Raw genomic sequence first — 14,107 nt, forward strand, 5'->3', positions numbered from 1 at the left:
CAAAGCCCAGGCTTTTTCCACTAAAACATCTGAGGGATGTACTGTATAGAGAGAAAGAGTGTGTGCAATGCTCTTTAATATAAAAGACACCATTTTCTTACATTATAGGGAACCCAGTTTAACCAATATCTAATTGATATAAGATACAAATAGCTGAGATTCTACCATACTTCCTGTTACAGGAACAAACGACATCTTAAATTTTGCCTATGTTTCCTGTTGATATGCCAGTACTAGTGAATAAACTTAAGTTTTTTAAAACAAAGTACTTTCAAGAGGCAAAATGACTTTTGATAACAAAATGACTTTTGATCATTTCAAGGTGAGTGGGTTACGACTTCCAAAAACGGGCTAGTATTCATGTCCTTCAAAGTAATTAGCAACTTTCAGAAGTGATTGGTATAAAACAATTATTGTCATTGATCAGCTCTGAATAGATAATTTTAAACAAAGTCATTGCGTGCTCAGCAGATTACAGCTTGTTAACGGGCAAGTTCTAAATGACCTCTTAAGCTAGTCAAATCAATGATGCATATTCCTCATTAAGTAACATCAAAATGTAAGTGGTCTTATAAATAATGTTTATTTTAAGCACTAAAATAAATGGCAAAACCTTGATATATCAAAAGCCATCTGTTCATAGAAAAGATTTTCCCTCCATTGGGTTTATTATTATTCCTCAAAGTTCACAGTAATCTTAATGTTATCAAAAGAGAGAAAAAATGTTTTGGCACCTAAAATTAAAATTAAAACATGAAAGACAAATTCACTGACGATACCCTTCCCAGGACTAATGCTCTAAATGTATATGAGAGCATATAAATAGGACACATCATAATTATACTTTTACTTATTAGAATGTTCAACATTCTAGAAGACTATACAGTGAGCACAGAAAAGTGGGTTTACTAAATTTTCAAAGATAGGGTGTTTAAAACTAGTAATATCAAAGTTTTCATTCTCAATGCCACTACATTATCATGTCAAAAACATACCTATATATATGTTATATATGTTATATATATGTTACTCTAGTGGTCCTCTTGTTATTATAGTCCTTATTTTCCTTTAAGTGAGGATTTCTATCTGAACTAAAATGTCTTGGGGCACTAATTTCAAGTTGAATCATTTAAAATAACTGCAACAATAAAGGATCGGTTGAGACACCCATGAATACCATTGAGAGAGTATATGTGATTGATCAATAACATGGACAAGGTTTCCAGGGTAAAAGAAATTCTACCTTAAACAATTAATTACATCTGCAGTTCTTTAAAACTCTCTAAGTTTTAGATTATTAGCATTTTTCATTCCTCATAGATCTTTGAAAATGAAAGGAAAAAGTCTGATGGAACATATTTTTCAAGAGAGATCTCCAAGATACTACATATTAGCACTTCTTGAAATCTGCATTCATATGACCTTGTTCCAGTTAGGATTCAAGATGTGTGAGATGACCCAAAGGAGGCTTTTCAAAGGAATTGCAAGGAATCAGTAATGCTTAGAGAGTTTACCTTTGTTAACTTCCAAAGTCTGTGCCAGATTATATATCCTCATTAAGTTGAGTTTATTGAAGACCAGTATATTCTAAGAGTTAATTTATAAAGGGAGAGATCCGCAGTTGAAAAACAGCAGTCTTAGTAACGATTTGGTGGGGCTTCTAAAGTTTTAACAAAGTTAGAGTCCTCTTTTCTTTCCACTAATTTTTCAGGGTCCAAAACAGGTATGGCGGAGGTTCAAATACAACCAAATTCAAATTTTTGGATCACAAAAACCTATGTGATCTGCACCTTGTACTCCATACAGGAAAGAAATGACAGATTCTCTTTCATCGTTTGCTACATCCTATACAAAAATCCATTTAAAATTGTAGCAAGAACGGTGTTTTACCTGGGGCTATGATAGATGACAAATCCAGATGCTAACAATAGCAATATGTGCAGACCACAGCTCAAACATTCATTTATAAGGTGACGTTTTTCATCCTAAGCCATCCAATTCTGCCTACAAGGGGAAGCACGTGACACTGAATTGGGATGTCTCAATTTGGTTTTCAACGAATTATTACTAAATTTAGAATTCCCTGAGTGAAATGTACTACCAGTAAGAATGCTCATGAATTACCAGGGTCATGGGGTCAGGCAACCAAGAAAACCAGAGTGTAAGCAATAAAATTTCCCTAACAGCTCAGTCAAGCGTTCATATAGTTGCTCTCATCCAGATTTTTGAAGAAAGGAGGAGAAGACTAGAAGTAAAGGCAAGTCTATACGTGACCAGAAATAACAGGAATGTGGGTACCAGACCTCTTGGGTTCAATTCCTAACACTGTCACTTACTAGCTATGTGACCTTGGGCAAGATACCTTTCTGCGATTCCATTTTCTCATCTTTCAAACTGGAATCATAATGATACCTACCTCAGAGAGTTGCTAATGTCAGACAATAGTTAAAATATTTAAAATACTTAGAATGGTGCCTGGAGAGTGGTACCTGCTATTCAATTGCTAACTGTTATCATTATTATTTACCAGTGGTTCTGACTTACCAAGATTTGGAGTTACGTGGTATTGCAATCTTGTTCTTGCATATATGCCTCAGAGACATATAGCCCTCACTGGCAGTTGGTTTGACTAAGGTATACTCAGGTATCTACCAGCTATATCCATTCACGCTTGGGTAGTAAGTATGAGAATCTGGAACCATTCTATTGGGGAAATGGGGGCCTCGACAACACAGTTGAGGCTGAATGGACGTATCCCTAGAAATGGAAGAATTAGATATAAGACATGTGCCACTCCATACAATAGGCTTCATCCTGGATGGGGTCAGCCAGTAAACAAAAGCCATAAAGAAAAAGAATCCTAAATGTCGAGAACCATGAATCAAAGTACTGGAGAAAAGGAACAAGTAAAAGACCTTAGGATGGATGAAATAATTCCACTAAACTGCACTTTTTTTTGCTACCTGTGGATATTTATAAATGGGCTTTCTACACATAAAGTAATTCTGCCTTTCGTCTTTATATTATTAGAAAACTGATTCTCCAAGCCCTCTGTTTGGAGGGTGTGAAGTGACACCCAAGTGCTTAAGTAGATGCTCACTAACATCAGAAATGGAGGGTCAGTTCTACGCCAGGCTGTAAAAAGATACACAATCGTACATCTAGGTGGAACAGGGAGAGAAAGAAGTTTAGTAGATGAATCAACTCATGACATTTGTATAAGATACTAAAAGCTGTTCAAAGAGTGAGAACTGAAAAAAAAAGTTGGAGGCCAAATTTAAATGAGATCCACAGAGCAGCAGCCAAGATGCTGGAGGAAAAGCAGAACCCTAATCTGGAGTAAATTCAAATTAAAGACCAAAAAGGCAATAATGTGTCGCACGGAGAAACAGGAGGAATAGGGCCCCAGGACCTAAGATAAAAATTTACTGAGCAATTTATTGCTGTATTAATTGACTGTCACTGGCTTAGCTGCAAATCAGTCGCAGGGGTTTTCTACAGACACACTGTGGGTTCTGACAGCAGCTGATATCATAGCAAGCCTCCTTCAAGCCTGTACCTGTTATAACACTTTGGCAACGTCACAAAGCTCATGAGGTCTTCCATTCACATATGAACTGCACTGACCAAATATTACCTTCCCATGTCCAGTTTATCCACACCACCTAGCCTAGTCGGGCACTCAAAAAAGCCTTAAAGATCTACCAGCAAAGGCTTAAATAATTTCCATCAAGGCCACCAAGGGACCTAAACAAAGAATATTTAACACAAACAACTTTTTTACTCCTTGTTTAAAAAAGCATGAGCCAACATTCATTGATTTATTCAGGGACATTTATTTAACAACCTAGTATAAGCCAGGAACTGTAGATACAAAGACTAAGAAGATAGGATCCGGGCCCCAAGAGACTTACAGTGTTTAGGGGGCGGTAGACACAGGCATGTAAATTAGTAAGGATAATAAATTGTTACAGGTTCTACAACAGAGGTATGTTGATGGTAAAATAGGGACATTAAAAAAAGGAGAGTGATCAATTCTACATGGGTAGGGGGATGGTAAAATCTATAGAGAAAAGGTGACCTTTTAAAAAATAAAGGCAGCAAGTCAAGATATGAATATCTATGACATTAAATAATCACATACATATAATTTATTCTTCATTATAAAAAAGTAACATCTATTTAGGAATGGATTAGCTACAAATGAAAATTTTAAATTCCTTCTCTTTTCAGAAATGCTCCGCTAGCCTCTTTGACAATTGAATATAACTTGTCATGCTAGGAGTCAATAGTCAAATACATAATTTGAAATTGACTCAGTATATGAGGCAGGGTAAGACAAAAGTTTTTTATTTTCTACTGTGTGATTTAGGTGCATATATAAAAATATATGTGTCTGAATATTACTGGCCATATAGATTTCTGGTAGTTATCTGTTACTCCTAGAAATTCTTCCACCTGTACACTCACTGCCACCCACATTTTAATACTTAAAGGGTAGCTCTTTTGAGCAAAGTTACTTCATAGGTTAAAAACTGAAAAGGCAGAGTTGTAGCTAGTACAAGTAAAACTTCAGCTGCTGGTATCAAGCTAGGGTTGTAATCTTCAGATGTGTACGCCATAAAGGTATGTGGACCACACATTGGTCTCTTCAGCCTCTCTTTCCCGCAGAGAGACAAATTTTCAGAGCACCATCTTGCAAAAAATCCACTTACAAATAGATTTGTCCAAGTCCATTACAAATAAGTTCAGCTCCAGTCATGTGATCACTCAATGCTAAAAATTAATCTTTGTTAGGTAATCACATCAGCCTCTGTGCCAGCAAGCCTCAGTCCTGATTCCTCATTACCAAGTTACCAAATTAACTCATCCAAACCTCTGAAGGAAGTCTTTGAACATCTCTGTAGAGAAGGGTTTCTATTATAAATTTCCCACAGTAGTATTTACATACTCCACAGAGCCTTGCAAAAATTCCTGAGTGTCTTTAGTGGATCATTTCAACCTCTAGGTAATGCTCAAGTCTTCCTTCCCTTTGCTTTAATGACCACTGCATTTCCACCTCTACCCTTCTCTCCTGGAATGTGTCAAATAAAAAACAAACCTGGGGCTTCCCTGATGGCACAGTGGTTGAGAATCTGCCTGCCAATGCAGGGGACACGGGTTCGAGCCCTGGTCTGGGAAGATCCCACATGCTGCGGAGCAACTAGGCCCGTGAGCCACAACTACTGAGGCTGCACGTCTGGAGCCTGTGCTCCGCAACAAGAGAGGCCACGATAGTGAGAGGCCCATGCACCGCGATGAAAAGTGGCCCCCGCTTGCCACAACTAGAGAGAGCCCTCGCACAGAAACGAAGACCCAACACAGCTATAAATAAATAAATAAATAAATAAACCCAAAGTTAAAAGAAAAAAACAAAAAACCTGGACCTAGCAAGGAGAGACTTGATTTGAAAGAATTACTGCAAGAAAGAAGGGGTGAGTGACTCCTGCAGGGGTAGAGGTGGACTATTGCGATGAGGAGAATCTTTGACCATAAGATTTGCAAACATGGCGAAACTTAGGCAAAAAGAGTTTTCCTTTAATAGGAAGGTGTGAACAAGGCTGGAAAGAACCTGATGTGGGGAAGTGGGATAAAAGGGTGGCATAATCATATAGGAGATCTGAGAATGCTTTACCCTGAAGCCCATTCTCAAGAGGAGGTACTAAGGAAATGCCGTATGCTGGCTAAAGTTCAGGGACCTAGGCGAAGGAGAGAAGCTTAAGCATAGTTTGGTTAATAAACATGTTTTTTCCAGTTGATCGATGGAGACAAGCAGTTCAGCTAATCATTTGTGAGGTTAAAAAAATGGGAATTTGGGGGACTGTGTCTGGCCTTGTCATAGGTAAACAAGGGACCATCCACAGCTAAGTCATATGGGGAAGGGTGGATTTTTTTGCAGTAAGCTGTTTCCAAAACACAAAAGAGTTGGGGGGGAGGGGTTTAAACTTTTCTGTTTTCTAGGATCACAGGACTTAGGGAGAGTTCAACATTGTCCGCTGATGTTAAGCAAAGATGAGGTAACCCTGGGCAATACTATTAGGTGTGACCGAGCAGGACCCTATGGGGCCTTCCCGGAACTGACCCACACCCCGCGCCCTCCATCTGCCTCTTGTCTGTAGAGAAGCTTTAGCCTCCTAGGCCTTCCCCAAGTTCCAAAGAGTAAGTTTAATCAGAGAAATGAGAAAATGCAGAAAGAAAGGAAAACAGTCAAGCAAGACAAAATAATAATAGTTTAGCCATTAAACAAAGTTAAGGACCTTTAGTTCCTCCTCAAGGACTATAGATAATATTCTGAGCCATATGCTTTGAGCTGTTTTGCAGATACTGAACCCCCCACCAAGCAGAAGAAGTTAACTGTATGTTGCCCGCAAGCACGGAGACCCCAGGCCGGTTGGAACCAGAAGGGCGATGATGTTGACTCCTGATGACCTCACCACCAACCAATCGGAAGAATGTTTACGAGCTGATCACACACCCCACAAGCCCCCTCCCTCACTCTGTCTTTAAAAACCTTTCCCTGAAAGCCTTCAGGGAGTTCCAGCCTTTTAAGCACTAGCTACCGGGAACCGTTGCTTGGTGCCTGCAATAAATGCTCCACTTTCCTTCACCACAACCCGGTGTCAGTAGATTGGCTTTACTGTGTATGGGCAAGAGGACCCAAGTTTGGTTCAGTAACGTTAGGAAATGTAGCTTTTAGTATGATGTTAGAATAAGTCAAAAACACTGCCTTCTGAGTGGCTTGGTTTGATATGAGTTTCTTAGATATACCCTGTCAAGGTAAAAGGAATCTTAATGATTCAAGCCAGATCAGAATTCAATACAAAATTTGGGGCTAAATAATAAAGAAGAGAATGCATTTTTCTAACCCTGACTCCTGTGCCTCTGTCTCCCTTGGTGACCTATGGTGATCTATGGGGACGTCTAAGCCTCCCGCCATCAACTGCTTTAGGTCCTCCGTCTTTTTATTGCTTTTTACTTTGCAGACGTATCTGACAAAGGGCATGCAGAAAAGAAAAAAATCTAACACTGTTTTAGGCTCAGAGGTTAAGTCTTTGGCATAGCTGTACAGAGAATCAGAATCTCCTAAATTCCCAGACTCAAGCATTCCCGTTAAAAGATGAAAGCCACATTATTTTCTTATATTACTGGATTTCTAAGAAAGGTAAATATAGCCCAGTGCATCTGGAGTATCTGCCTCTGGAAAAGAAGCAAAAAAGATCTACTTCTTCCTCTTCTTTTTTTCCCTTACACTACAGAACCACCGAGAGGTAGACAGATACTAGAGATCTGCCCTGGGTTGGGCTCCAACACACTCACATCTGCATAGGAAAGTCCCTTCCCAAAGCAGTGTAAGTCAGCAAAATAATGTTACTTCAACTTGCCTTAGTTCAACACAGGACTTTCAGAAGGTATTTTACTATCTTTCTTCACCCAAAATAAAATCCGTTATTAGCAGAAGCAAGAATTAATAGATTAATGAGAGAGAATATAATAGGGTAACATTAAAACATAGGTTTTAAGGACATTGATGAAATTCACTTAAGTAATTTCCCCATTTATAATAGCTTCACAATTAAGCTAAAATCATATTGTCTGATACAAAAGAAATTATACTTTTGTCGCGGTTCTTCCCCAAATCTCAGCAGAAACCAAGGAAGCCTCATAATCGCTAAATTCAGCTTCCTATTAGGCAAATGACACATAAAAGTGAACACAGAAATGATAGAAATAAAACTTCTAAGCTGGAAACTGACTTTATTACTGTGAAATCATATGAATAATTTCTAATTGATTTGTATTGGGCAGGAATCTTATATTCCAGAACCATGCTCATCTATTTATCACAGTATTTTATATGACATATGGAAACTAATACATTGCTTCATTAATATTTACAGTCTTTCTCTAGTCATGGCTCAGAGATATTTAACATTCTAAAACATAAGCATTGATAATTACATGTTTTACATTTTACTCTAATTTTTAATACTGCCAAGACTATTTAGTACAGCTAACTTTTTAACTATGTACTCTTTTCTCTCTTTACCATTAGCATATCAATCAAATTTGCATTATTCTGGTTTGCTCATTTTATTAAAAGCGAATTCAGGGCACAATTGACTTTTCATTTGTTTAACAAGTGAAGAAATATTTACCCTGACAGCCATTGCATTGTAGAGATTCATCTTCATAGTGTAATATGCTAACTGCGAATGGAGAAAAAAAAAAGATGGCATATATCTTAGTTTCACACAAAGACAGTGCAGCCTAAGCCTATTTTTACATATAAAAGACAAGAATCTTTATACATAATACATAATAAGAGTTCCATGCTTAGAAAAATGAAATCAAACTTTGTATTGAAGAGATAGGCTTCCTAATACATAATGCAGGCTTAACCAGAAAAATCTATGGTAGTCAAACTAGGAGCTAATGGAGATATATGATCATAAAATGCTCTCCGCTGAGTTTGATAATCAATGGTGCTCTACTGAGAATAGAATAACAAAGCAGAAATATTCACAAGTGCTGGTGACATGTAGTATTGTATGATTTATTCACTGGGGTTCTTTTAGCCAAAACTCACAGAAACATAAAAGGAATTCATATTTCAAGATGTCTGGTTTAATGAAAAATTCAAAGAAATGCTGTCTTCAGTCGAAATCGTTCGAGGATATGGATGCAGTGATGGAGCAAAATTGTGCCTTCCAACCATCTGTACAAAATGTTATGTACTTAGCTGCCTCCTGAGTAATCCTTGGGAATTTTGTTTCATTTAATATTCATTTTAACACCATAAAATCATAAATACAATGATATCATGTTACAGCAAATCCCCTGACATAATGAAGGCTTCCTAAAGACTTGGTTTCTTTCTTGTAGAGACACATTTGTCTTTTAATGCATGAATCTCTGTGACAGTAAATAATCATTTAGCAACATAGCTTATTTCAATGAAAATATTGCTTTAAATAAAACTTCCACATCTGCTCTTTCAATTAAAAAGATACAATTAACATAATTCATGACAGTACAATAAACATTGAAATACATATTTTTTCCACACAAAATACAACTTTATCCATTTTATTCAGTCAAAACTCATCAGACTAATATAAACTTGAACTTAGGTAATAGGTGTTATGTTTCAGCAAAAATCAGAGATAAGTGCCTTAGCCTTTTATACAGGGGTTTTCTTCCCTGCAACAAACAGGAATTCATACAAAAGGGTTTCACTGTAATTAGTATTGTTTGAATTGCCTGATCTGATCCAAAGCAAATTGTCTGTGGAGAGCAGCAGGGCTGGATTAGTTATCAACAGTCTGAGCAATTAGGAAACAGTTGGCTGCAATATGTTATTTACAAATGAACACAATGATGTTACTTCATTTTAAATTCTCTTTCTTCGTTATGGCAAGCAAGGCATAAATCTTGGTGTTTGAGGTCAACTTAAAATATTTACTTAGAGTACTTCTTCAAGGCAAATATAACCATTAAATATTTTTACACAGAAGAAACATATTGGAAATTATATATTTGAGAAAGTTGGGTTCAGAAAAAGATATTGTTTCTTATCTTTTTTCATATTGCTGTTCAGTCAGCAGCAGTGAGCATTAGCGAGCTTTCAAGCCACAGACCTGAGTTCAGGTCCTGACGTTGCTCTTACCAACTGTGCGGCTTGAACAAGTTACTTGAAGTCACCCAGTCTTGACTTCTAGCCTTACAAAATGGGACATCACATACTCCGTGGAGTTCTTGTGAAGAATAAAATAAGATAAGGTATTTAAGGTGCTTGGGACATAGCTGATGGTCATTAGGAAAGGGATCATCACTGTTACACATTTTGTGGCTAAAAGTATGTAATTTAACTATAAGTAAAATTCCAAAAGGTATAAGAGGTTAAATTTTATTCTGAACAAAGAAGAGATATAGGTTTGAGCCTAAGAATTTTGAATTTTATAGTTAAAAGGTGGGAAAGCACTTTGATTCCAGGTTATCATTCTCATGTGAAGCACAGATGGATGTTACATTGATTCTCAAGTCTATCGCCCAGATCTGAAAGTACCACGAAAACATTGTACGATCCACTTATATGAGGTACCTGGATTAGTCGAATTCACAGAGACAAAAAGTAGAATAGTAGCTACCAGGCACTGGGGGAAGAGGAGGAGCTAGTGTTTACTGGGTACAGAGTTTCCCTTTACAATGATGGAAAAGTTTTGGAGATTGTTAGTGGTGATACTTGCAAAACAATGTGAATGTACTTAATGTCACTGAACAATACAGTTAAAAATAGTCAAAATGATCAATTTTATGCTATATATATTTTACCACAAATTTAAAAAACACTAAAAAATCATTTGTGAATGTGAATCATGCATTTCCATAAGCTACCTATGAGACACATTGGACACTTTGAAATTTTGTAAAATACTGTCTAAGTCTCTATATTTCTATTCTGAGCAGTGATGATTATTTGTTATACTAATATTTGTTCTTTTGGTTACATGAGTAGTTAAATTATAATTCATATAAAAACCCTTGTTCTTAATATTATTTTCCAGGATTCTGTCCTAAAAGGTTTTTTTTTTCCACTCCATGGAGTTGGATAAGCAAATATATCACAGCTACTAAATACTGATAACATATCCAAGAATGACAGACTATAGTAATTCATCAGCAGAGAAAAATCCCCAAATTTTCCTTACTATATATTAATTTCCTATTTTATCATGAAGGTACCAAGTCTATTTTAAAGAGGAAGACTAAAGATCTGGGGTGAAAATCAAGCATAAAAGATGATAAATTTCAATGTAATGAAAACATGATGCTCAATTATAGATGTTTCCCAACTATTTGTTGACTAAATGAAGGAAGGGGAAAAGAGAGGGAGGCGGAGAAAGAAAACAGGGAGAGAAAGATAAACAGAATTGATATGTTGCATTTACAACAGATAGAGTAGGAAGAATTCCTGGGATGAAAAACAGCATTTGAACACTAAATAAACCACTTGTTCGCCATATGGCCCTTGTCATGTCACCTAGCTCAATTTTCAGAAGGCTTCTGAAATTTTTTCTGGAAGTTGTATTCCTTTTAAAAACGATTTTCTGAGTGGTCAGTATCCATGTGGACCTTTTGGACAGGGCTGCTGTTCAATGGGATTGGACCATGATATCGATGGGAGCATGTCTCATGTTTTGAGTTTCCGTTTTTTCTACCAGGTGAACTACAGTGCAGGGGCGGGGGTGGGGATAGGTTAGAACCACACTCTTAGAGGTCAAGTGATATTCAAAGCTCACTGCACCAGGTCCCAATTTTGTTCTCCAATTATCTCCCACCACGCCACTCCTTTAAACCTCAATCTGATCAAATTTTTATCTTTTCTTCTTCATGTCCTACTACTCCCCTTGCCTAAAATGTCTTAATCATCCTTTCCTAGCTGTCCAAATCCTCTGTCTCCTGCTGTTCTCACTAACATTTATAGGAGAAACCACCTTTTCTCCCCCAGTCTAAGGAACAGCAACTGGAAGAAGCTGCTGGCATTCTCTCAGCTCCAGTGGACACTTTCAAACCATTTCAAACCAGCAGGAAGTACTCCTTTAGAAGCAACAACAACTACCACGACAAAAACCCAAAGAACAAAAAACCTCAGTTTACTCTCAAGCTTTTCACATTTATCACTCTCTCTCCCTTTTTGGTGTTGTCACCCGTCCTCAGGTCTCTAGGTACACTCTCCTTTCCCCTCCTCGCCTCCCCTGACCTACTCCAATAATACACTCTAAACGTTTTGACACCAAGCTAAAGGTCTTATTCTTCACCACAACTCCTGCCGTATCTTGAGGCTTTTCAAATTCACATATACAACACACTCAATTACCTGCTCTCACTATTGCCTGCCTTTCCCAGTCGCAATGACATCCACTTCCCATAGCCATGTTCCAGACCCTGTGAACTAGAAATGTTTCTCCTCTTAAGTCTTAAACTCAGATTGCAAATTCTTCTCCTTAAATCCCTGATGGCTTAATTTCTATTAAAGGCTTTTCCACCTAGTAGACAGATCTAGTACAGGTATGTCCTTCTCCTCAGTTTCAAGTTCCTTCTTCACATATGTTTATATACAATGGCTACATTGATATTTTGTTAATGAACATATCATAAATTATCTAATCTTTCCATTATTGTTGAGCATTTAGGTTGGAAACCAAGAAAACCGGAGTTTCAAACGGTCAATCATTTTCAAAAACAGAACATTTAAAGTAATACATATTTATAATAAATTTGAGTAATACATCTATATGAACTTGACCAGATCAACTGGCTTTATTTGCTAGACTGGGCAATACAGAGGAAATATTTGCATCAAAGTGATGACTCTGGAAACTTTAGAAGCCATGCACATATGGATAACAGATCTGGGGAGCCTGTGCCTTTGTTATTTTCCACTTCAGTGCCATCCTCATTTCATAATTTTGAGTATGACCATTAAAATGATTTATTATCAAATAATCATGAGTATTTTGTGCATATGCTTTGCCTTGTTCGCTGGCAACTGATACCAATCTGGTCGTTATCAACAGCCGATTGTTAAAATAACCTTCCGTCTTCCACACACGCAAAAAATTAAAAGCCAATTATATTATTTTTCACCGTTATTATTAATGTAATCTTTAAAAGCAAGTAAACTAAATCTAAATCATATTATTATAATGAAAATATGTTAGTAAAGTTTTAAATTTATATTAGAAAAGTCAGAGTCTTAAGTTATCCAGCCTTTGGTATTTATTTAAAATGCCAGATCCTGAGGGGAAAAAACAGATTATGTTTCAGTTTTCTGCTCTAACACTAAAGAGCGATAAATGTTGCCTCATTAACATATAACTGATTTGGAAGCCTTATAAAGAGATTTATAAAGAGAGTTGGGCTATAGAAGGAACATTCATTTATCTAATGAAGAGAAATAAAAATGTCCGTACAAGCAACTGTGTCAATCTCATCAGTTTTAAAAATAATGACTGAAATTTTATGTATTTTAACTATCCATTCAAAAACAAACCTGCTGGTATTTATCATGACAACGCAAAATGGGATTTGATAGCAGATGATATCCTTTGTTCCATTTAAAGTTAATAGAATTGCTTTCCATTGTTACTCTTTCAAATACTAATCAAATACGAAAACTTTGTGAGAAGAGCAGTAAAACGATAAGTTGTATATAAGTATTGTGAGCCTTTTCAGCAATAAATTAAATTATTTTTATAATTTGAAGAATAATCTATTTTTAATGAGAATTATCTTTATAAATTAATCAGTTCTACCAGAGGCTATTAATATACTTTAACAAAAAGTTTTAACCAAGTTCTGTTAATGTGGTGCCATATATATGTTATTCACCGAATGATCTCAATTTAAAAACATAACATTGAGCTGTTTAGAACTACAGTTATATATATTTATTTCACAATAATGCATATAGAATTAATCACGTATATCAGGGTAGCTGCTCTCACAGTGTGGTGACTAAAAATAGTGTACTTGATATTAAACATCATATAAACTATATAATGGGGAAACTGAAAAGGATAACAAGATGCATACAGCTGTCCTATTAGGTTATATCGATGAATTCACTCAGGTAACGCTCAAAGTGTTAGTTTTCCGAAAGAGGCAGATGAAATATTTGAACATTTTTCTGGTACTATCGCCTACAGAAATAACTATTTTCACTTCACCATTTATGAAATAAAGCAAAAAGTGGTAAGGACAAGCTATATAGAACATTATACAGTTGAAAACAAGAAGGGGACCGAAACAGTAGGACCATTTGAGTATCCAATGGGAAGCGCAGGTTGCAGTAAAATCATAGCAGGAATTCAGGAGGTCTGGGATGCACGTGCACTGAACACACACACCAGGTGACTAGAAATCCATTGTTAATAAAAAAGAAGAATCAGAGCACATCCTCACTAACAGGGAAAGGTTTTTGAGGTTGTGAATCAACAGTCCTCGGTCCCTACGATGGACAAATTTGGGTTATGTCGCCAGATACGGCAGCATGAAAGTCAGCAGG

The 14,107-nt window shown here is 36.6% G+C and overlaps 1 protein-coding gene across 4 annotated transcripts in view; it reads right to left on the reverse strand.

Annotated features, from left to right (window-relative positions):
* The window catches only part of SPATA17 (spermatogenesis associated 17), a 190,177-nt gene that overhangs the window by 141,314 nt on the left and 34,756 nt on the right, over positions 1-14,107 (reverse strand). For all 4 annotated transcript variants that reach the window (XM_068538543.1, XM_068538541.1, XM_068538544.1 and 1 more), the window contains one exon: positions 8,196-8,246. In XM_068538543.1, coding sequence (XP_068394644.1) covers positions 8,196-8,246 — 51 coding nt within the window. The remainder of the gene's footprint in view (positions 1-8,195; positions 8,247-14,107) is intronic.

The sequence above is a fragment of the Eschrichtius robustus genome, chromosome 3 (assembly GCF_028021215.1).
Source record: "Eschrichtius robustus isolate mEscRob2 chromosome 3, mEscRob2.pri, whole genome shotgun sequence".
NCBI lineage: Eukaryota > Metazoa > Chordata > Mammalia > Artiodactyla > Eschrichtiidae > Eschrichtius > Eschrichtius robustus.